Here is a 24,615-nt window from a genome sequence, read left to right as displayed (position 1 = left end):
CAACTCTGGAAGAATCCCAGATTTCAACATTAGGTTCCACTGGTAATATATTTCTGGTAATACAGAACCCTGATTCCAACAACTTATAATCACAACTATTTAATAACCAACACATGGTAGGAATCTCTCCTCCTTAATGTAGAGGAAATCACATCTTTAGTCAGTTCTGAGCTCCAGAATTCCCCAGAAGGATAGATTGCTGAGAGAGGCTTCGGAGCAGAATTTGTAACGATGATAAAGTCGAGCCTGCCTATAGGGATATCCCTCCTTTATATGATATTCAAGCAGTGCACAGAAAGTGGACTCTAATCTGGAAGAACTGGATTTGATTCCCCACTCCTCCACATGCAGCTGCTGGTGTGATCCTGGGTCAGCCACCAGTTCTCAGCAGAGCTGTTCTCTCAAGAGCAGTTCTCTGAGAACTCTCTCATCTCCACCTACCTCACAAGGTGTCTATTGTGGGGAGGAAAGGGAAAAGGAGATTTTAAGAAGCTCTGAGTGAAGAGTGGGGTATAAGTCTAATCTCTTCTTTCTCAAGTACCCAACCTTTGCAACCACCAGTTAGTGTATCAACAGAGTTCTTTTCAATGGTGGTTCCAGTGCTCTGGAGTTCCCTTCCCATAGATACTTGGCCCAAATTGATTTCGCTGTTTTCCTTCTCTCTTGTTATGATCCCTGTGTTATGATCCCAGCTGCAGTAGCATCAAAAATACAGTGAGTTGCTGCACTTCTGGCTGAGACTTAAGACAAGATGAAACCAAGATCAGACATCCCCATCTGTTTGCACATCGCAAGTTCATGTCTCACTATCATCAAAGCCCCAATGTCAGTTGAAACAAAAGCAACCTTACAGTTTGCATTTTGCAAATGGACAGACTTTTCTGGCTTTGCCCTGAATTGCTGTAGAAGTTGCAGCATCACAATAATGTTTTGCCACCAGGGATGAGGACAACTGCCCCCTCACTCAGCAGCTGGAAGCAGCACCTGAAGACACGCACTAAAGCATTGGCTGCCTGATTCCTTCCCTCTTCCTTTTGTGTCTCCCCCACCCCTTGCTAAATTACAAAGTTGCGTGCAGGGCCTTTGTTACTACTTTTAGTTTTTGCATAGCATCTAAGTCTTTGAGGTACTTTGCGTATTAGTGTTTGCATGCTTCAGTGTCATTTGATTGTGGCTTCTACTACTTTTACCCCTGAAGAGGGTGGGAAGACATGGACCACTGAAAGAAATAAAATGGGAGTGAGATGAAATGGGGAGCAGGAAGCACCAAAAATCAGAGAAAGGAATGGAAGTGGTGGGAGGGACCTGCAGCTGCTCCAGGAATGAGCCTTTAGAGGTCTCTGTGGCCTGCCTTCCCATCTGGTGTCTCTCTTCTGAATGGGGCAGCCTTCATCACAGATGAAGAAGCATCAGATGAGGAGCCATTTTCAAGCATTGCTTCTTTCTTATGCTTCCTCTTTGCTTCCAGAATTCTCAGCAGCTGTATCGGCACATGTACCTGAGCTGCAAGGAGGAGAGCAACGGCCGTGCTCACTTTGAAGCTCTCTACAGCTTGCTAGCACTCACCAGCATTGAGCTAGCAAACGAGGAAGTGGTGGTGGACCTCATCCGCCTGGTGCTGGCCATGCAGGTGAGGTTGGGTAGGCAGAAGAGGAAATGAGAGTCTTCCAAACCAACCCTGACCTTTACTAGAAGTCTGCGGGAATGGGCAGAAGGGAAAGCCAAGGTACACTTAGGTGCCCAGGGCAAGAGCCTGACAGGTGGGGAAGCCAAACCTTGATCCAGTGACTGCATGTGATGAAACTGCATGGCAACAAGGAGTCACTGGGAGAAACCCAATGTGGATCAAAGGAGTGATGCTGAGGATGCAAGGGGCCAGTCGTTCACGCATGCTCACAGAACACACACAGAGGTGTGCATGCCATTTCTCCAGTTGGAAATGCCCCTCCCCTATCTTGTTTACACTTGAGACAGAAAAAAGGATTCAGTACAAGATCTATGTTCCCCACCCCCCTTCTAGTGGGGCACTTTTGACTGGAAACATAAAAGGCAAGAGATTTAAACTTTTCCCGTCCTAGCGCTGTGACTTCAACAACAGTACTTCCCACCTCCTAAGAACATAATAGAAGCCATGTTGGATCAAGCCAATGGCCCATCCAGTCCAACACTCTGTGTCACACAGTGGCCAAAAAAACCAGGTGCCATCAGGAGGTCCATCAGTGGGGCCAGGACACTAGAAGCCTTCCCACTGTTACTCCCCCAAGCACCAAGAATACAGAGCATCACTTGCCCCAGACAGAAAGTTCTATCTATACTTTGTGGCTAATAGCCACTGATGGATCTCTGCTCCATTTGTTTATCCAATCCCCTCTTGAAGCTGTCTGTGCTCCTTAGGACTACCTTTGGGTACATGGTTATAGCCTCTCAGAACCCCAGCACTGCTTGCAACATGGGTCCAGGCTGCCTAGCAAATACTTTCCAGATTATTGATACCACGTCAGGAGTGTGTGGCATCCTGTGATGTCATGCGTCTCTCAGCTTGCACTGCACTTTGTGGGATTTTAAAATATGGAAATTGGCTCATTGTAAAATTAGGGTTTTTAATGCCCTTTTGGACAGTGTCCCTCTCCCATGCAGAGACCTCATAGGGATCTATAACATGATGCTTCTCCTTTCAGGAGGTGGCCCTGGTCAATGAGGATAACCTGCCGCTTTACAACCGCTGTGCTCTCTATGCCCTGGGAGCCGCCTATCTGAACCTGATCAGCCAGCTGACTACCGTTCCTGCCTTCTGCCAGCACATCCATGAGGTCTAGCCTTGTTTCTCATCCTGCTTCACACATCTGTCCTTGTTATTTCTTGAACCACCTCCCAGTTGACAGATCACAGCTTGCTGCTGCAGGACAAGCCAGATGTTATATGAACTGCACAATGGCTGTCAATTGGCATTTTTCCAGTCTTGCCCTAACTCAGCTAATATATGTTGATGCCATGATATGCTGTCTACTGTGATGTTTTCCACTCCGTTGCTCTACTTTGTTGGCTGCCATATGCAGGGCTGTAAAAATGATAAAGCACATTTGCTTCAGACTGATGTTATTTAGGAGATGGCAAGATAGAGGGGTGTTCATTGATAGTGGCTGTGTTTTTCGATTAATATCCACTTTAGCCTTGAAGTTGCTGTGATAAGAACTTGGAGGATGGAGAATAAAACAAAGCTTTATTTTTTTGGGGGGGGGGAGGCGTTATGATTAGTAGCCACTTGCCCCCAAAGGGATCAGCAAAAGAAGTGGTCTTTTGGAGCAACATCATTCTGCTTGGTAGTTTTGACACTGTAGAGGTGAACAGGTTTGAGTAGAGATGTACAATTTTTGAACATTTTGTAGCAGTGGAAGGGGGAGGAAATCCTCCCCATGTTTATACTGAGAAAAAAAATACATGGGGGGGAACTGAAGTACAATACAGGGCTCATTTTGTAGCAGGAACTCCTTTGCATATTAGCCCACACACCCCTGATTTAGCCAATCCTCCAAGTGCTTATGGTAGACCCTGTAAGGAGGATTCTGTAAGCTCTTTGAGGATTAACTACATCAGGGGGTGTGGCCTAAGATGCAAAGGAGCTTCTGCTACACAATGAGCCCTGCATACAGTATTCTTTCTATCAAACCTAAGCTGCTGCTTGAACAGTGTTGTGTATAAGTCAGTTAACGTATAAAATATAAAAAACTGGCAAAGTTGCAGGCAGTTTATCCCAGCTTCATCACTTTGCTGACCATGCCTTAGCAGCACACACAATAACTAAGGATGACTAAGCTGAGCATTTCTGTAGGTGCTAGGCAGGGGATCCAAAAGTTACCTCCTAACCTGTATGGCCAGATCTTGGATATAATGAATAGGTACTAGACAATCTTGATTGGCTTAAAAAAGTCTTTCCCTTTGCTAGGTCATAGAGATGAGGCAGAAGGAGGCACCTTACCTCCTCCCCGAAGGCGTGTTTGCTGAAAAACCCAGGTAAGAGTCTCTGGGGGTATAAAGCTGGCCTCAAAATGTCTACTGGAATTGGGTGGAGAAACCAAATAAGGAAGCATCTCTGGACATACTAATCCACTGGGCATTTATAGTATGCTCATCTTCAAAGCTGGGTGTCACTCTAAAGCAGGGAGCAGAGTGCCTTTGTAAAACATTGTGCCATTGTGGGAAAGAGGGCAAGCCAGCATCTATCTAGCAGTCCTCATAAGCAGGTAAAGACTCTGATGTGGGCCTCTCTCCAGTTCTGCTGCTATCTTAATAACATGCAGTCCTTTCACTATTCAGCCATTTTTATAAGCATCAGCCCATTAAACAGGACTGCAGTCTGGTGAGCAAGCCAGCATCACCAACAAATTTTTGAACATCTGAAGCACTAGATAAAAATATCCCACAGGTTCAACATGGTTTCTGAATCACCATTTACTTAATGCTGCTCCTCCAGGTTTATCTCCTGGCCTCTTGCTCAGTTGTGCTGTCCCTCTCTCTCTCTCTCTCTCTCTCTCTCTCTCTCTCTCTCTCTCAGCTCTTCCTTCCACATTTCCTATCTTCTCTGAAGACCCAGTTAATAAGCAGCCTGATGGAGAAGTTGATTGGAGTCTTTTTTTTCTTTCCCCAAGGCTTTCAAGGAACGTGGACCATCTTGGGCCCGAGATCCTCTTCCGGCAAAGCAAGATCAGTGAAGTGCTGGGAGGGAGTGGCTACAATTCCGACAGGCTCAGCACCCCCTACGTTCCCCAGCTGACAGGTATTGTATGGGGCTGCATGTGCCATAGTTTCAGGAGAGCAAAGGAAAAAAGGACGGTATTGGGTATAGAATTAAGCTTCCAGGACACACTGCCTGAATAAACATAAGTTTCTAGTCCTCATGCCTGTCTGTCTGAAGATATTCTTCAGTGTATATTGGCAATGTCTGCTGCAATCTCAGAAGTCACAAGAGTGACCAAATACAATTCCCAGTGATTCAGATTTGTGCCTTGTGTTTCTCCCTAGGACTACAAAACTATGCAAAGCAGCTAAAATTGCAGCACAGACTATGTGAAATAACACCAGATTTGCAGATGTCAGCAATTTAGGGCCCAGAATTTAAATTAGTCCAGTGAAGAATGTTTTCACGACAGCCTAGATGAGTGGGTTGTTCTTTGGCAGCCTTTGACAGGTTGTTCCTGGCCATCTCTTACTTGCCATCACTCTTCCACTGTTATCATTTCCTGTGACTCCATGGGCTGCATACCACAAGTGACACATCCACATTGTTGCAGAATCTAAGTGACTCCAGAATTGTGCTAGTTGCTGCATAGAGGGTTGTGTGTGGCAGATTTTTTTTTGAGGGGTGCTCATACAATACAATTGATGCATCAAGTAAAAAATAGAAATGCCACTGACCAAATTGGATGTTGGGACATTGCACAGTATTGCTGTGAAAATGTTTCAAGTCACTCTCGTTCAAATCAGAGGAGAAAGAAATCTGAACATACTCAGTGAGGTTATTTTGCCCAGCGGAGAAGCCATTCTGAAAGCAGAGCATGCTTGAAAACTTTAAATGCATACAGGATTTTAATATCTAAAAGCACTTGTTAAAGACTTACACAACATTTGTTGTATTTTGCTTGTTCAGTACTCAGAAACAGAGGAGAGTTGGAGTTAGTTATTTAGAGTTATATCAAGTCACTATTATTTGTGAAGCAGCTTTTTGAATTCAACTGTTTCATAGCTAAGCATGAGGCCTCCATCAGCACCTTATCAGCATCTTACCATCTAGGTGCTTAAGTTATGTTGGATACTATCTTGCTAATTCTGCGATTCTGTAATTCTACAGATTTTGAAATTATGATATTATCAAGTCTGGATGTGGTTTGTTTAATGTTTTTGTAAGGTTCTTAATGTTGCAAGCTGCCCAGAGCCTGCTTGCAGGATAGGGCGGGGTATAAATAGAAAAATTAATTTAATTAAATCTCGTTAAAAGAATCTCAGTGAGCAGAGCCTTGACTTATGATTTAAGAACTTTAAAGCTTCCAATCCAATGCAAGATTTTTTTTGGGGGGGGGAGTGGTGTCTTGGATCATAGATAGAGTAGTTGTTTCTTCTGCAAAAGCTTTCAGGTTCAACCCTCAACGTCTCCTGTTTAAAAGAATCTTAGGAAACAGGTGGAAGGAAAGATCACTCTCTTTCTGGGACCTTGGAGAGCTGCTGCCACTATGGAACAAAGGCATCTTCTTACTTTGCAGTTCTTCAATAGGATTGGGCACAAACCAGAAAAATGTGGTTCATACTGATTCATGGCCAAACCATGAACTGAATCACAAACTGAACTGGCTCCACAAATCCCCTTCAAATAGGCCACAATCCCTTTAAACCGGGTTTGCAGAAAGAGTGGGAAACAGCTGAGCGGCACAGAGCAGATTGCTCCCCGCTGCTCAGCAGTTTTTCTTGCTGGCTTGTGCAGTCCCTTTAAGCTTTAAAGGGACAAGAAAGTGTGGAAAACAGCTTGGCTGGCTCTGCGACTTTCATAGGCAAAAGAAAGCAGTTGTTTAAAGATAATTTAGATTAGATTAGATTAGATAATTTTATTTATATCCCGCCCTCCCCGCCGGGGCAGGCTCAGGGCGGCTAACAGTAACATTCCATTATACAAAGACAAAGTTACATTCGACATTAAAATTCTAATAGGTTTAAAATTAATTAAATTAATAAAAGTGTTAATGCTATTGCTATTTGTTCTTTATTATGATGGCGGTATCATTAGCAGTTACTTTCCTCGTCAGCGAAAGCCAGTCGGAAGAGGAGAGTCTTGCAGGCCCTGCGGAATTGTTCAAGGTCCCGCAGGGCCCGCATTTCCTCTGGAAGTTGGTTCCATAAGTTCGGGGCTACAGAGAAGGCCCGATTGCGGGTGCATTGCAGCTTCACCTCTCTTGGTCCGGGGGTGGTCAACAAGTTTTTTCCAGCTGACCTCAGTGCTCTCTGGGGCTCATATGGGGAGACACGGTCCCTAAGGTAGACAGGTCCTCGACCATATAGGGCTTTAAAGGTAATGACCAGCACTTTGTAACGAACCCGGTATATAACTGGTAGCCAGTGCAGCTCGCGCAGTCCAGGCTGTATGTGCTCCCATTTAGGGAGCCCCAACAGTAGCCTGGCCGCTGCGTTCTGCACCAGCTGCAGTTTCCGGGTTCGGTACAGAGGCAGCCCCATGTAGAGGGCATTACAGTAATCCAGTCTCGAGGTGACCGTTGCGTGAAGTACCGTTGCCAGATCTTGGCGCTCTAGGAAGGGAGCCAACTGCCTTGCCCGCCTCAGGTGGAAAAAGGCTGACTTGGCAGTGGCTGCAATCTGGGCCTCCATTGATAATGAAGGCTCCAGTAGAACTCCCAGACTCCTAACCCGGTGCGCCGCTTTCAGCGGCGCCCCGTCGAAGACCGGAAGAGGTATTTTCCCTTCCCGGGCGCCCCGACCCAGACAAAGGACTTCTGTCTTCGTTGGATTCAATTTCAGCCCGCTCCTCCTCAACCACATTGCCATGTCCTGCAAGGCCTGGTCTAAATTCTCAGGGACGCAGTCAGGCCGGCCGTCCATCAGCAGATAGAGTTGGGTGTCATCTGCATATTGATGGCACCCAAGTCCGTATCTCCTGGCAATCTGGGCAAGGGGGCGCATATAGATATTGAATAACATTGGTGAGAGAACTGCCCCCTGAGGCACTCCACAATCCAGTGCGCGCCTCCGGGACCGCTCGCCACCAATTGCCACCCTTTGTCCCCGATCCTCGAGGAAGGATGAATCCCTTTAAACCCCTGCTTTATGCACTATCCATAAACCGCCACAAACTGTTTTAAAAGATTTTAGAAGTTCATAGTAGTAGACCTTTCATGAACTTTGGTTTGGAACCATGAACAGAGCAAAAATCATGATGAGTTTTGCTTCATGGTTCAGTTCGTGCCCATTCCTATTCTTGAGATGTCCAGAATGGTCCATTCAGAAGGAAGGCATTACCTTCCCTATGGCAGTGAGCAGGAGGAAGGTGGCATAATGGATCAACTGTTTGTTTCAGATGAAGATCGGCTCTCGAAAAGGAAGAGTATTGGAGAAACCATCTCCCTGCAGGTTGAAGTGGAGTCAAGAAATAGCCCCGAAAAAGAGGAGGTATGCCAAATGTCCTGGCTTGGATGGACCAGGCTAGCCTAATCTTGTTAGATCTCAGAAGCTAAGCAGGATCAGCCTTGGTGGGTATTTGGATATGAGACCACCAAAAGTGTCCAGGGACACTACATAGAGGCAGGGAACGGCAAACTACCTCTGAACTTGCCTTGAAAACCCCACAGGGTTCACTTTTGTTGGCTGCATTTTGATGGCACTCACCACATCAGCTTCACAGTTTGAAGGGAAAGACAAGAAGAGCTAGGGAGCACAATCTAAACCAATAGATGGCGCCCAGGATCCCCAGTCCTACCAATTGAAATCCATGTTTTCTCTCTCCTCGTCCTCTTGGGATTGTGTTTTGCTTCCCCTTTATTGTTTTTGGGCCTCCTTAAAAAGCCAGTTGCTTCTTTCAGTGGCACCTCAGGCTGCTGGAATAAACTTAGCCTCCCTTTTGATTTATGGCCCATTTTATTTCCAAGGCAAAGAAATGGATCAGGCTGCTTTGGGTTGGCAGCTATTCCTGAGACATAACCATAGCTTAATTATTTGGGGTGAGGGACTGATAGAGGGAGAGTTCTCTGACATGAACTGAGAAGGACTGGGTTCAAGTTCCCTCTTAGCTATATGGCTCACTGGGAGAGACTCAGCCTAATCTAGCCTCGTAAGGTGGCTGTGAGGAAAGCCTGTCTATGCCCCTCTGAGCTTCTTGGAGGAAGGGTGGAATATAATTCGTGAAGGCACTGATTGTGGAAGAAATATATACTTGCATGCAGCAAGAAAACGATCCTATGAGCTGGTAGTGTTCTCCCTACCCATCAGGCCATCTGACTGGCTTTCCTCACACGCCACAGATGCTGCTTAGTAAAAATATAACAGAAATAAAGGAAATGAAATGTGGTCTTTTCTGGTGGCGACTTCAACATTCTTATTTTCTTGGTTCATAATACAAATCTTGGTGACTTGTAATTACTCTGGCCCCAGGTGAGCATTGCAGCTCGATTTTCCTCCTGCCCAGACTGCAACTGAGCAGGGAAAACTAAATTTCCCAGAGTTCCTGGTGTATGGGGCACTTCTGTGTTTGCAATTTAGGTGTCAAGGAATGGAGTCCTTTGCTTTTCCCAGCAGCAAAAGCCAGTGTTGGGGGAAGGATTCTCACCTCATTGTGGTCTTCAAAATGGACGAGTTTCAGGTGGAGTGGGGAGGAAATAAACTGCAATTCTTCCTTCTTGTTTTAATAAAAACAGAATTGTTTGGTTAGCCAGCTTAGTATCTGAGTCGAGCCCAAGAGAGTTCTGCCACTGCTAGCTTTCCCATCATTTTGCATGCATTACCAAGTGGTAGCCTAGCCAGAAAACGATCTGCATTCATCCCAGTCTGCTGAGTCTGCAAACATCAGAAGAGAACATGTTTAGATTTACAAATTCAGTCTTGAAGAATATTATTCATTGGGGAAGTCCTCTTGCATGAGCCTCATCAAAGTGAACAGCAGTGCTCACAGCAACTTCCAGATAGATTCAGCCACAGCCATGAGTCGCTCTAAGCCCCCTCTGACATAGCTTGGAGAACTAGCATTGGTGACACTGGCAGGCTGCATTCATTCCTGTCCAGTACATCTCTCCTGCTACATGCAGCTCCCCTCACTCCTGCACAGTTGAACACGTAGCATGATCTCCCTCCTTGCTCACTCACTGCTGTGCCTGGGGAAGCTCAGGCACAGCAGTGGTATGCATACCAATGCATACCAATGAAGAATTGCACAGCTCAATAGGAGGCCCTGATTACCTGGCTCGGGATGAGCACACATGGACAAGTAACTGTGCTCGGGAAGTGGCAGGGATTAGGAGAAGAGGAGGGCCACTGGGGGGAGTATCCCAAGGAAACATGGAGCAGTTGAAGGGGCTGTACATTAAATTCTTGTACAGTCATATGCACTTGGATGTTCAGGTACTTTAACAGTTATGTGCCTTGCTTTCTCCTCGGCCCTGTGCTGTTCTCAGCAAGCTGTTCTGTGTTGTGCTGGGGCTCAATCACTACAACAGCAGGGCAGATGTTTCCCTTTGGGGAGCTGTTTCTCCCATTGCCCTGATGACATTAATAGGTAGGTAGAAGGGAGAGTTTGAACCAAGGACTTCCTGATTTATATATCAGTCTTGTAGCTCGCTTGTACCTCAACAATTCTATCATGTAGTCTCGATGATAGGTAACTAAGAGAATCTTTTTTCTTCCCTCCTATATTACTAGAACTTGGGGGCACCCAATGAAATTTGATGGGCAGTTGATTCAAGGTACCCAAAAGGAATACACAGCGAGTGATTGAAATGTGGAGTTCACCACCAGAGAATGTAAGGGATGGCCACAAGCATAGATGGCTTTAGAAGGGGATTAGATTCATGTCCCTCAGTGTCCATTAGTCATGATGCCTAAATGAAACCTCCATATTCAGAAGCAGTGAACCTCAGAAACCCAGTGCTAGGAGGCAAGTTCAAGGGAAGGCCTTGGCCTCTATGGTTTGCCTCTTGACCCTCCGGGGGCATCTGTTTGCCCACAGTATGCTGGACTAGGCAGGCTGCTAGGTTCAAGTTGCTTTATGCAAGCCATTTCTTCCCTTGCATTTATATTCTGCCATTCTCCAAGGAACACATTGTCGTGCGTGTGGCTCATCTCTGTTTTCCCCTTGTAGCAGCCATGTGAGGAGCATTAAATTGAGAGACTGAGTATGTCTGGACCAAGATTGCCCAGTTTTATGGCCTGAACCAGACCTTCTTAGTCCAACTTCTACATCACACTGTAATGTAGTGAGCAGAAGCTGTCCAGTCACATGACTCTATAAAACACTCTGATATTCATGGGTGAGCATCCATCTTCTAATTCTTCTCTTCCTACTTTTGTCCTCCCCATCCCCCATCCTAAACAGAGAGCACCTGCTGAAGAAATCACCTATGAAACACTAAAGAAAGCAATTGGTAAGTATCTATTCTGGAAAAAAAGCTGGAAGCCTCCCAGTGATGCGCTGTGGGCAGGCCCTCCCAGTTCATGTGCAACTGATGTCAGGCAACCCTTGAACCCAGGCTACAAATTGCAAAAACCCTGACTGCAAACATTCATAAAAAACAAAGTCCCTGAATGCATATTGGAAAGGAAAGGTCCCCTGTGCAAGCACCAGTCGTTTCCGACTCTGGGGTGATGTTGCTTTCACAATGTTTTCACGGCAGACTTTTTATGGGGTGGTTTGCCATTGCCTTCCCCAGTCATCTACACTTTACCCCCAGCAAGCTGGGTACTCATTTTACCAACCTCGGAAGGATGGAAGGCTGAGTCAGCCTCAAGCCGGCTACCTGAAAACCCAGCTTCCACCAGGGATCGAACTCAGGTCATGAGCAGAGCTTAGGACTGCAGTACTGCAGCTTTAACACTCTGCGCCACCAGTTCTAAAGTAGCTGCACTCGTTACCAGCTTGCTTCCCATCATGGTTGTGACATTTTAAGTCCTATGTGCCTGAGTGTATTTCACTCACTTGTATGTATTTCAAGGACCAACTTTCCTTATGTCAAGTCATGTGCTGATTGTGGTCCTCACTGCTATTGCTGTTCTCAGTATCCCTATCAACGTTTGTGGTCCATCTGGCTTTCATTATTCCTGGGCTCTTTCAGTCACTGCCCTTGGTTGGAAGACCTGTCTTTCATGAGATGATCTGAAAGAGCTACAAGAACAAAAGGGGTGGAGGGACTTAACCCAAAAAGATGAAACCTAAAAGGTGAAATGAGTCCAACGTTAGGCCCAATGTTACAGGAAATGAATATAATATATGGATGTAGAACAGTTATACAAAAATGCCGGTATTTATTAACAAGATATTTTTTAAAAAACAATGGTGCTAATGTAGCCTCAACTTAGATTAAAAGCATACAGTACACTCAAACAAAGATGATATGTGATTCTAACCAGACACACTTCGGCCCTTCTTCAGTGGTCAAGAATAACAATTACACATTGACTCTAGACATTGCAAAATATTAGAATAATAAATCAATAGAGGATAAGTTGGAATTGTGCTGAAAGGAGAGAGAGAGGAAAAATCCCATTATTGAATTTAATATAATATTTGAATTATTCCATAGAATAATAATTTCTTATTGTAATATTTTTGCAGTGACTGAAGCCATTGTATAACCTAAGCTGAGGTTATATTAGGGCCTTTTAAAATATCTTGTAAATAAATACTGATATTTTTATAACTGTTCTATATTAATATCTTATATTGATCTCCTTTAACATTGAGCTCATTACTTTGGATTCATTTAACCTTTTATGATCTGGAAGGGCATCATCCCAGCTGTTCTTCTGTAGAGTGGCTTATGTGTTTGGGCCTGTGTCCTAACAGTACAAGGAATTGGCTTTTGCTCTGATAGGCAATGAATGTCTATTGGTCTTTGGAGGAGGAGCCTGTCATTCTGTGTTGTCACTTTTTCTTTTTTAACTTTCATTTGCTGTTTCGTCAGCCACTTTGGACTGAACAAAGCATATTTGAAGTAAATAAATTTTAAAAAATTGAAATTGGCTCAGTGTATCTCAGTGGGCATAGGATGTTTCCTTGTGTGCTTGGTGCTCCCCCCTGCTTAATAGCACCATCTGCACATATAGGAGGGATGACCCAAGTTCAGAAGGGCTGGTTGAATGGCCAAAGAGCGGAGCAGGATGGAAGTCAACAAGCAAAAATCATAATGAGCCCTCTGAACAATGAAGCTTTTATAGGTAGCAGTGTCGTGTTTCCAAAATGGATCCAGGTGGGCAGCCATGTTGGTCAGAAGCAACAGAACAAAGTTGGAGTCCAGTAGCACTTTTAAGACCAACAAAGTTTTATTGAGAATGTAAGCTTTCATGTGCATGCACACTTTGTCAGAGAATGAAATGGGGTACAGTTAGCAGTGCTACATATAGCTTGTGGGGCAGTGGTTAAGCCTGCCCACAAGCTATACAAGCACTGCCAACTGTACCCCTTTCATTGTCTGATGAAGCATTTCCAAAATGGCTGCATGCTGATCTCTGCATCCAAATTTTCCACTAATTCCAGTGGACATTAACTAGGAAAAAAAGCAAAGCCAGACTACTGAATAATAAAGAGTAGTCTGAATGGGCACCGTGGGCTCCTAGGCGCTTTAATTATTTTGGGTGGGTGGGGGGGTTGGTAGGAACTTTGGTATTCCTTTTGGCCATTATGAATAATTGCAGAAGGCCCATGTATTTGTCTCATTCCTTTTTATTTGTCTCAATTGTTTGGCTCATTCCCTTTTAAAACCATGGAAATTAGTGGCCATCCTTGCATCCTGTGGCTGTGAGTTCCCTGTTAATAAGGCACTTGTGTGGTTTCTTTTGTCTTTGCTTGTGACCGGGAGAGACAAACAATCCAGGACATGTCCACTGGGGTTCAGGAGTTCTGCATCTGTCAGCCATTCCCCTCGCACACACTTTGCATCACTCAGAGCTCACTTTGCCTATTCCCTCCACCTCACTCTCTGTCTCTCTTCTCTCTTTTAGTAGACAGTGTGGCGGTGGAAGAGCAAGAGCGGGAAAGACGACGGCAGGTGGTTGAGAAATTCCAGAAAGCCCCCTTTGAAGAGATTGCAGCTCACTGCGGTGCCCGGGTGAGTGTCATTTTTCTCTGCGTGAGAGCATTGTGGAAAGAAATGGGTAACATCCCTATGGTCTTAACCATTGTTTACTGGGCATAGCCATATAATCAGAGCCCCAGTTGGGTGTGTGGCTTGTAAATAAATGGCATGTCTGCTGGTTGCATATTCTGGTTCATTAATTACACCAACTGTGTAATTCTACATCAATTAAATATAATGATGAAATGGGATTTATTGAGCTGACAAATGCAGTATTAAGAAGATGTTATAAAAATGTAATCATTTAAAGCTTTCCAGTGACAAATCCCTGTGAAGGTTCTGAGTTTATTTGGGATTTATTCTTATGCCCCAGTTTTGAGCATATACAGTTGCCTTATGCAGTATCAGACTATTGGGTCTGCCTAGCTCCAAATAGTCAGTTCTAATTAACAGGTCTCTGCAGAGTCTTAAGCTGAGAGGGGTCTTTCCCATCAGTTGCTGCTGATGATCCTTAAACTAGAGATTACAAAGATTGAACTAGAGGCTTCCTTTGTGCAAAACAGGAGCTCAGCTACTGTAAAAATCATATCAAATGTGAGTCTCAGAGAGTGAGGTGGAGGGAATAGGCAAAGGGAGCTCTGAGTGACGCAAAGTGTGTGCGAGGGGAATGGCTGACAGATGCAGAACTCCTGCACCCCAGTGGACACATCCAGGTGTACCTCTTAGAATTGGCTTTCTCCTCTTCTTGTTGGGGGGCCATGACCAAGGGGATACTTTCTGGACTTCAGCTCTCAACCAGACATTACACAAGTAGAGCCTGACTTGCCCTAACTGGCTGTTAATCAGAAAGGGCGGCAGAGTTCCCATGGAACAAGAGAGAACGATAACTCTGGTTGATACCACCACCTAGCAGTGGGAAAACACGAGAGGCCCCCAAAATGTTTATAGGTGGTCTTTAAACATCTGATGCATTCCAAACTTGCAGAAATGTGTGAGTTCCACAAATAGGTTCTTCATAATTGCAAAATGCATAATTAACTTGTGGAATTTACTGCCACAGGATAAAGTGGATAAATTAGGTCATGCCCCCCTCCCCCAGTAAGAAGAGGAGAAAGCCAGATTCATGGAGGATAGATAGGTCTATGATGGCAGAACGTTTGGAGGCACTGTTTCTGAATAAGATGGAAATGTTGGGCCATTGTAGGGTGCCCTGGGGAGGAAGCATAGGATAAAGATGTGGTAAAACACCAGTTGTTGGGAGGCAGTTATAGAAGGCACATTCACCTGCTATGATCCTCCTAGGCAGCCACTGTGGGACTTGCAGTGCTGGATTATTTATTTAGGTAGTATCTTTTTATCCCATCCTTCTTACAAGGAAAGCATTGGAGCAAATATAATTCACCCTCCTCCATTTTATCATCACGACAACTTTGTGAGGTAGGTTAGGCCAAGAGAGGGACTTGTCCAGAAGGTTCTTTGGCATTCCCTCTTTGTCTCAAAACGTATTTGTTTACTTAAAAAAAAAAACAGTTATGCTGAAATTTCCAATAAGCAGCATTAGCACATTCTCCTTATATCTGCGTCACAGCCATACAGCTCAAAAGTGCCAATACAATATAGCGCTGATACAAATTCTCATTTTTGTTGCAGGCAACTCTGCTCCAAAGCAAACTCAACCAGATATTTGAGATCACCATACGGTAAGTGGAATGGGGGGACATAGCAAATGTATCTTCACCTCAATGCAGCAACTACAGGAATTCTGTTCTCCATAATCCCTTCTCTGTAGAATTTTGAGAATTAGATGACACCTCTGTTTCTACATGGAAGAGTAGAGTGTACAATTCCATGTTTTGGGGTATTCTGATTCTGTGTTCCTTATCTAAAGGCAGTATGCCCAAACAGAAGATCTGCTTCTCGCACTTGCTCCCCAGATGGTCCTTACCGTACAACATATACCTCAAGCAAAGGATCTTTGAGATAGCATTAAGCGTAGAACCACAGATGTAACTGACTCCATCCTGGGATAAGTTCTTCTGCATACGCTTGAATGGAATTAAATAAACACTCTGTGCAGTTCCCATTTATTTCCGTGCCACTTCCTCCAAATTGCATATGGAGAGTGCTGTTTATATTTGCTATCTGCAGCCACTGCAGTGTCTTCAGCCGTTCTTTCCCTTCTCTTCCCTGCAGGCCCCCTCCAAGCCCCTCTGGCACCATCACAGCTGCTTACGGCCAACCCCAGAGTCACTCCATCCCAGTGTACGAGATGAAGTTCCCAGACCTATGTGTGTACTGAGAGTCAAACTGCATGCTGGGACAAGATCCAGGTCATCAGGACCCAGTGGAATGCCATCATGCTGCCTGCATGAGCAAAAGTGGGGCTGCCTGGAGCTGGTGGTGTGACACCCCACCCCCAACCAACTTTCTGAGCAAGATGGACAGAAACACCCCCTGCATCCGAGCTCTCTAAGCATCTGTAGTTCCTCTCCCTTCGTCACGCTCAGCTAGTTTTTTCCTGTCATGCAAAAGATGCAAGTGACATTCATGTAGCCTTCTACGGACAGTGGAGGGTGGGGGAAGATCGTGTGGCTTCCCTTTTTTAAGAAGCTGTTTGGAAGGGTTGGTAGATTCCTCTCCCCCCCCCTCCCTTTTTATTGAAAATGTGTGCTGATAATCCATCACATAAAGTCAATCTATTCTGTGTGCACTGGTTTCATTTCTTGCTCGGTCAGATGAGAGCTGGTGTAATGTAGTGTTTAGAGGGCCACACCAGGGAGAGGGGGTGGGACCTACCATGCCATCCTAAGCAGAAAGACACTCCAAGGCCACTGATGTCAGTATGAAGATAATATTGGATTTATATCCTGCCCTACACTCTGAATCTCAGACTCTCAAAGCGGCTCACAATCTCCTTTACCTTTCCCCCCTAACAGACACCCTATGAGGTTGGTGAGGCTGAGAGTGCTTTCCTAGAAGCTGCCCTTTTAAGGACAGCTCTGCGAGAGCTATGGCTGACCCAAATCATTCCAGCAGCTGCAAGTGGAGGAGTGGGGGACAATGTTCCCTTTAAGCTGTGGAGTCTTGTGAGCAGAAATTCTACTTTGTGAGCTACAAGCATTAAAATTATGAGGCCTTAAAGTTGTGAGCTACTGCATAAATGTTTGCTCTGGGGCCATTTTTCCTGATCAAAGGCAAAAATGTGTGAGCCAGAGGCTAAAAAACTGTGAGCTAACTCACACTAACTCAGCTTAGAGGGAACACTGGTGGGGAATCAAATCCAGTTCTCCCAGATAAGAGTCCATGCACTTAACCACTACACCAAACTGGCTCTCAGTATGTTTAGAAGGGTATAATTCTCCTTCAGATGGCATAGCTGGGCTCAAATCCTGACTCCATCCTGAAGATGAAAAAGGCTTTCAAGATGAGACCTGTTGAAAATGAATGCATTCATTGGTAGGTGCATTTCCACAAGAACTTCACAACTTCGGAAACAGAGCCCCAGTCTTGAAGAGCCCAGTTCAGTACATAATAGGCGCAGGCCCTACAAAAAAAATCCATCGGGATCTGTAATGCTCAGGTGCACTTTTGAACCAAGTACTTCATGCCTGTTATATCTCGATAAACCCAGGGATATCAGTTGGAAGTCATTGACAGCACAGTCAAGAGGGCAATCCTATGCAGGAGGACTGAAATTAGATGGTCTTAGACTGGAGAACTTTGCTTACGATTGCACCGCTAAACTTTCTGCTAAAGCCACATTCACACTATTCTTCAGCAAGCAGTAAGAAGCCCTTCTCCTTGTTCCAGGGCCAGACTGTCAAGAGGTTGTAGATTCTTGCTTACAGCAGTGGTTGGATCATTATTTGCTGTGCAGCTTAAAGAACAGTCTATTCTGTCTTGGGCAAAAGAATGTACTTAAAGAGCTCCCTCTCTAAGTTACGGATATGTACAATTAGAAGACTGCTATTCAAGATCCGACCCAAGATATCCTTGTTAGGAAATGCTCTGAATCTTGAACGGCATTATTTCCAAAAATTCATGGGAAACCTTAGTCTGGCCATTTTTCTGGCATCTTTTCTGGTTTTATTAGAGGCTGGAGTAGGGAGGAAGGGAGAATGACTCAGGATCATGCCAGGGATGTTCTCCAGTCAAAAGTGCACCTCGGGATATTCTTGACAGGCACTTTTGTGTTCAGCATTTTCAGTTCCTGCCAATCACTGTTTTCTCACTAGAGCTCCTCCCCTCTTGCTCATATCAAGAACTTGATCTGCAAGAATTAAGTGCTCTTCTGTCTATTCAGTGAGGTGCCAGCATGAATCTTGTGAAACAGGGATGCTTAACTACTTGAGAACTCCGCCGGGAAAGATGCGAGGGGAACAATCCTTGAAGATTTCGCTCCAGTAGGATGAGAAACCTGGAAATTTATTTTTTTTGCTGAAACCAGAACAATTCAGAAGTTTTAAAAAAACCAATCAGACTGGAGTGATAATAAGTATAAATAATATAAACGTAAGTGATTATGGACAAAACAACCCATATGTGACTGGTTTTTAGAGGGTTTTTTAAAGAAACCCTTACCCTATGGTGCTTAGTTTATTTATTTAAAAAGTTTCTGTCATGCATTCTGTCTGTCCCAAGGTGGCTGCAAAGAACCGAAGCTTCCTACATCCCAGCCTCTATCTTTGAAGCCCACCACTAGAACAACATCAGAGGGTAAAGCAGCAGTGTCTCCTTCCTGCATAGCTTCCAGGATACTGTTGGGTGGAACATAAGAGAAGCCATGGTGGATCAGGCCAATGGCTCATCCAGTCCAGCACTCTGCACACAGTGGCTAAAAAAACCAGGTGCTATCAGGAGGTCCACCAGTGGGGCCAGGACACTAGAAGCCCTCCCACTATTGCCACCCCAAGCACCAGGAATACAGAGCATCACTTTCCCCAGACAGAGAGTTCCATCTATACCCTGTGGCTAATAGCCATTGATAGACCTCTGCTCCATATGTTTATCCAAAAGCAGCTACAGTTCCAAGCAAGATTGCTAATGGAAGCTAATACAATGATGTTCAGGCATCATTAGGGAAAGACCAGATGGCAGACCCATCTGTCAATGGCTGGAGGCTCCTTGTTGGAGCAGGTGGAGGATGAACCCCCAATTGAGCATCAGGCACCAAGAAAGGCAAGCTAGTGATGCAGGCTGGACCCCAACAGGTCACAAGAATGCAGCCTCCTGGGAGTCACTGTGTGATGTATGAAAGGGCTGCTGTACTGGCTTGCAGGCTCTGAATATCATTTTAATTTTGTTCAGGATAGCGAGGAGCAAGAAAAGGCCAAGAAGCCATTTCAGCGGGGAAAAATAGTTCATTAGACTTGAAGTCCCCTAGACGTTTTGCCTATGCTTTCATCAAGGAGATTAGTAAAAAAAATGCAAATATAGATTAATTTTAAAAATAATTTACTTTGAAAAAAATTAAAACAAATTCTGGAACTTCACATGCCCATCCTTGTTGCTGCAATTGCCACTAGAGTTACCCCAGAATCACAGGGTGCCCTCTTGGGAACCCACAGTACTGGCAACCTGGAAGCCCACCAGAACAGTGGCAACAAGGAGAAATGTTGCAGCATGGTATGCACCAGCTTAACCACACTCACCAGCTGCCAAGCCAGCCAGGACAACAGCTGCAAGAAGGAAGAATGCTTCCTCAGCAGTCATGCGGCACCAGCCCCAAGGCCCCAACTGCAATCACTGCCAGCAGTTTGGCTTGGCCAGGACCGTGGGAGGGGAAAAGAGGCTGGAGGCCTAGCCCAAGATTCCCGAGGTCTCATGTAAGGTTGCCAACCTCCAGGTGGCACCTAGAGGTGTCCTGTTATTACAATTGATTTCCAGATGACCAAGATTCATTCCCCTGGCCTGGAGAAAATGGCTGCTTTGGAGGGCGGGCTATATGCCTTAGACCCTGCTGAGGTCCCTCCCCAAACCCCACAGGAGTTTGAGATTAATGTTGCTTTTATGTTTGGCAATGCATATTTTAAGTTTCCTTGGATTTTGCCAGCATACATATATGTGTTAAGGGTCATCAAGTAGTTTCTAATTTATGGCGACCCTATGAATGAATGTCCTCTGAAATGCCCTCTCGTTAACAGCTTTGCTCAGGTCCTGCAAACTGAGGGGTTGTAACTTCCTTGGTTGAGTCCATCCATCTCATGTTGGGTCTTTCTCTTTTCCTGGCATTATTTATCTTTTCCAGTGACTCTTGTTCAGGGGTCGTTTTGTAGAACAATAGGTGGTGAAGCTCATCGAGGGATTGTTATGCAGCTGCACCTACTATTCAATGGACAAGGAGGAGGAACTCTCAGAAAGGTTCAGGAGCTGTGCTCCTGTGAGCTCCCACTGAATCTGAGGCCTGCTCTTGTCCAAAGTACAATGTTCTCAGTTTAGTCATTTTATCTTTTAGAGACAATTCAAGTTTGTCTTGATCCCACTGATTTGTCTTTTTGGCAGTCCACAATATCTGCAAAACCTTTTTTCCAACAACACATTTCAAATGATCAGTTTTCTTCTTGGCAACTTTCTTCATTGTCCAACTTTCACACCCGTCCCGTACATAGTAATTGGGAATACTGCAGTATAAATTATCTCGATCTTGGTCAGCCGCAACACATCCTTATACTTAAGGATCTTTTCTATTTCCATTTCCAACCTCAATATGTATCTTCCCAAAAAAGCATGCCAACAGTTATCTTTTCACAAAGACAAACATGATCTGAACTACTTGTAATGAATTCTTAAAAGTAACAGGAGGTAATCTGTTGCAAAGTAAGAAAAAAAAAAAGACAGGAGATTTCTATGAAGCCCAGGGCTGGATTAAACCCTGTGGAGGCCCCTAGGCAGTCAAAATCACAGGGGCCCTTTGCAAATTATCTCAGAGTTGGAATGCCTGCCCCATCGCCCACGGCCCCTGCTGTAGCCTTCAGGCATTTTCTCAAAAGCCCCTTTGACAAAGCTGCAGGGGAGAGGCAGAGCGAGGCAAACTTGGTGACAGTGCCAGAAGCAGCCACACCAGGCAAGTCAGGCAAAGAGCAGCTCAGTTGCTGGCTGAGTGTGCAGGCTGGGAGGGCTGCAAGCAGAAGGAAAACCTGGGGGAAAAGCCAGCCCAGGGCCCCTAAAAGCATGGGGCCCCATAGGCCAGTGCCTACTTGATCTAAATGTTAATCCGGCCCTGATGAAACCTTTTTACCATGTATGTATTGGACTCAGAGCATACCTAAAAGATGGAACATATTAAAGGGCATCCTTGTCTAAAAAAATGTAAAATTTGAGAGGTCAGATATGTCTCAGCCTACAACCAACAGTCCACCAGATCTTGCCAGGATTTGTTTGCATCAGGAACATTTTCCCTATGGGAACTCCATTTTTTGCAAATTTACATGCAGCATGAAAAGTTTTATAAATCCAATGGATAAGGAACGATATACTGTTAAGAAAGATTTCAGGTTTTCACGGCTGGTAACATCATTAGGGTTTGTAGAATCTTTCGGGATCAAGTGCCGTGTTCTACTGGAGAAAGTTTTCCTTCCAGACGTTTCGTTCTCAGCTGCGGAGAACATCCTCAGTGGCGTTGCAGCCAGAGCAGGCGCTCAGACCTTCTTGGCTACTGTGCATTGAGTGGGGCCAGGGCTGCTGGAGAGCTGCTATTTCTAGGCTGGAGGGGGTGTGATGAAAGGGCAATTGGTTTGTGGATGTGCCCATTGTTTGGTGGGGCTTCCTGGAAGGGTAGTGATAAGGAAACTGGCTGTTGAATGTGACCATTGTTCTGTGTTAATTGCTGAGAGGGTTGGAAGGGGTTTGAAGATAAGGAAGATGGTTGTTGACTGTGCTGATTGTTCTGTGGAATTTGCTGGTTGTTCTGAGACTTTCAGCCAAATAGCAGCTCTCCAGCAGCCCTGGCCCCACTCAATGCACAGCAGCCAAGAAGGTCTGAGCGCCTGCTCCAGCTGCAACGCCACTGAGGATGTTCTCCGCAGCTGAGAACAAAACGTCTGGAAGGAAAACTTTCTCCAGTAGAACACGGCACTTGATCCCGAAATATTCTACAAACCCTAATACTGTTAAGAACTTGTTTCCATTTTTGCTGATCCATGTAAATAATCTCTCCCCCTCCCCCCACCAAGCCATTTCGGTGCAAGAAAACTGGAGAGGAGGCAGGATTCTGCTCCCCCACCCCATGGTAGCATTCCAATTTCAAAAGTGCTCTCCTTTAATTTTTAAAAAGGCATTCTCTATGGTGCTGTGTAGCTGCAAGGAAATAGGTTGGGGGTCAGGGGCCCCAGAGCCACCCAACTCTTTAAAATGCAGAATGCCTGTTCTGACCCTTTGCATTTTCTTTCACCAGAGCAACTGGAATGTTCATCAGCATTCCAGGATCCCAATGTGCTAACTCAGACATCTCCCAGAAAGCAACTACAGGCATTACAAAGCAACTTGTATTTTACATTAAGTATTTTTCTCCTTTTATCATTTTATCTACACATGTGTATAAATTTAGAAAACCATGACCTTTCTACAAATCTAAATATTCTGTGCTTTAATTTGATCCTCTGTCATCTCTATACAATCATGGCAAGTTCTCAAACAGATTATCAAAAGCTGGCTTTGACATTGCAAAAAGATACATAGAGAGATACTGCACTAATGAATCAAGATACGGGCAATTTATATGCAGATATTCTCCTTTATACATTGCAGTATGTTGAGGCACACGAAGTTTTCTTTTGCAGTTAGAGTGGAGAAAAGCATAAACAGGTGTGAACTGTATTGTTGATCTTCACAAAGGTCACTTATTGGTGGGGGGACATTTGTTGGTTGATTTTTGAATAAAATCAGTCTGATGCCCTTTTCAAATAAATGTTAATGTTGTCATAGACTTGGGCTGGACTGTCTTTAAGCAAACATTTTGTGATGCACAAGAAAAGCCGAAAACAAGCTGAGCTGGCTGGATATTGGGGGGGGGGGGGACCCAAGCAGCTGCCCATTGAATTCTGATTTTTTCTGTGTAAACTGCTGGGTCAAATCCTCATGTGGTTTTATTTTCAGTGTCAAGGTTGATGCAAGAGGGTAACTCTCCACACCACCCTATTAAATAACCCCTTTTCATTCAAGATCCCCACTCCCAGCTGCCGAGTGATATGAAGCTCCCAGCCAAACCCTTGTTCCATTCAAATCAGTGCTGCCTATTTTTAAGGTCAGCGGCTCTCCAGGGTCTCAGGCAAAGCAAATAAAAAACCCAACAGCAGTTGCCCAAGATCCTTTAACTAAAAGGGCCAGGGATCAAACATGGTACATTCAGCTGGGCAGTTCTTGGCAAGTTTCACATCTAAGAAAGAAACTAGTTTACTGAGCAGAGGCCAGCGATGGAACTGAGGTGGACCCAAAAGGCATAACGTGTGCAGAAATGGCCTGTGTTGTTGTTGTTTGCTTAACTATAGAACATATGAATCTGCCTCATACTACTGCCGCATACCACTCCATTCCAGCTACTGTTCTCAAAGGGCTCAAGCAGACAAAGGTCTTTCTAAGCACCTGTTAGCAGAGATTCTTGAATAGGAGATGTCAGGGACTTAACTAGGATGCATCTACCTGTCAAACACATGCTCTGCCACTGAGCCACAGCTGCTCCTCTGAATTGTTTGGCAAGAGAAGGAGAGGGATTTGGCACCACATCATGTTGTGGAATGCACTTTGAAGCAACTGAAAAATAAAAATGGAAATAAACCAAATCTGCCCCCACCCCTGTTTCTGTGCCTCCTAAAAGATCACTAGGGGTGCAGTCACACTACCCTAAATCATGCATTTTGCAACTGAATTTTTACTGTGTAAAGATAGCAAAAATCCAGTTGCAAGCTGCATTACTTAGAGTAGTGTGAATGCACCCTAGGGTCAACCCTCCATCCTCATGCGAGGGTGAAAGTTTGCATAAATGAATTCCTTCCCTATGTCATCTCTAGTCAGCAAGGCCTGCAGAGGACAGTAAGGAGTGTCTCAATTTAGCACCCAAAACTAGGCACACAGGGCAGTTTTGGGCAGTAGCTGCCATGGGGGGAGTACTGTGGCCGACACTCATCCTGTGTTTATTGCCCTGCAGCAAGTAAAGGACAGGAGTCGCTCACGCATGCACCTGCAACAGAACTGGTTAGTACAATTGTTGAAAAGTATGAGCTTTTATGACAAGTATATAGTATGCTGGACAATGGAAATGTGTCATATAAATGTTGAGTTCTTATGTGGTTTGAAAGGTAAGAAGGAATACATCATTGACTATTAGAAGTGTGAGAACAGGACAAAAATAGATACTTTGGTATGCAAATCAGGTAGCATCAAGTCGCCCAAAAGCTGCTGCAAGGTCTAGCTTTGACAACCTCCGGGTGGGACCTGGAGATCTCCCAGAAGTACAACCAAAATCCAGATGACATAGATCTGTCCCCTGGAGAAAATGGCTGCTCTGGAGGTGGACTCTATGACTGAGGCTTCTCCCCACCCCATACCCTGCCTTCCTCAGACTCCACCACAAAATCAGCAGGAATTTCCCAACCTGGAGCTGGCAACCCTAGCTAGGACTGGCCCAATTTAGTCCTCCCAAGCAAGGACAAGCCCAAATGAGTCCTCCTTCAGAGGCCTGGAACAGACCCTTTCCCCTCCCCTTGCTTTTTACTGATGTAACCAAAGCTGGAATCTGTAGTTGCCTAGCAAACAGCCACTGAGGAAATCTGTTGCTTAAAGCTACAAGCTCTCCTTTTCTCTTTTTAAAAAAAATGTTTCTTTTTTAAGATTTCACATTTTTCTGAAA

General features: G+C 44.9%; 1 protein-coding gene across 6 annotated transcripts in view; it reads left to right on the top strand.

The window, feature by feature from the left end:
• The window catches only part of EFR3B (EFR3 homolog B), a 127,075-nt gene extending 110,597 nt beyond the window's left edge, over positions 1–16,478 (top strand). For all 6 annotated transcript variants that reach the window (XM_060250514.1, XM_060250548.1, XM_060250530.1 and 3 more), the window contains exons 15-23: positions 1,469–1,630; positions 2,679–2,810; positions 3,944–4,011; positions 4,647–4,774; positions 8,075–8,166; positions 11,078–11,126; positions 13,699–13,805; positions 15,423–15,472; positions 15,966–16,478. In XM_060250514.1, the coding sequence (XP_060106497.1) occupies positions 1,469–1,630; positions 2,679–2,810; positions 3,944–4,011; positions 4,647–4,774; positions 8,075–8,166; positions 11,078–11,126; positions 13,699–13,805; positions 15,423–15,472; positions 15,966–16,071 (894 nt within the window). In that variant the 3' untranslated portion in view covers positions 16,072–16,478. The remainder of the gene's footprint in view (positions 1–1,468; positions 1,631–2,678; positions 2,811–3,943; positions 4,012–4,646; positions 4,775–8,074; positions 8,167–11,077; positions 11,127–13,698; positions 13,806–15,422; positions 15,473–15,965) is intronic.
• Positions 16,479–24,615: the final 8,137 nt, after the last annotated feature.

This window comes from Heteronotia binoei, chromosome 1 (assembly GCF_032191835.1).
Source record: "Heteronotia binoei isolate CCM8104 ecotype False Entrance Well chromosome 1, APGP_CSIRO_Hbin_v1, whole genome shotgun sequence".
NCBI lineage: Eukaryota > Metazoa > Chordata > Lepidosauria > Squamata > Gekkonidae > Heteronotia > Heteronotia binoei.
This window is presented reverse-complemented; position numbering and strand designations above follow the sequence as displayed.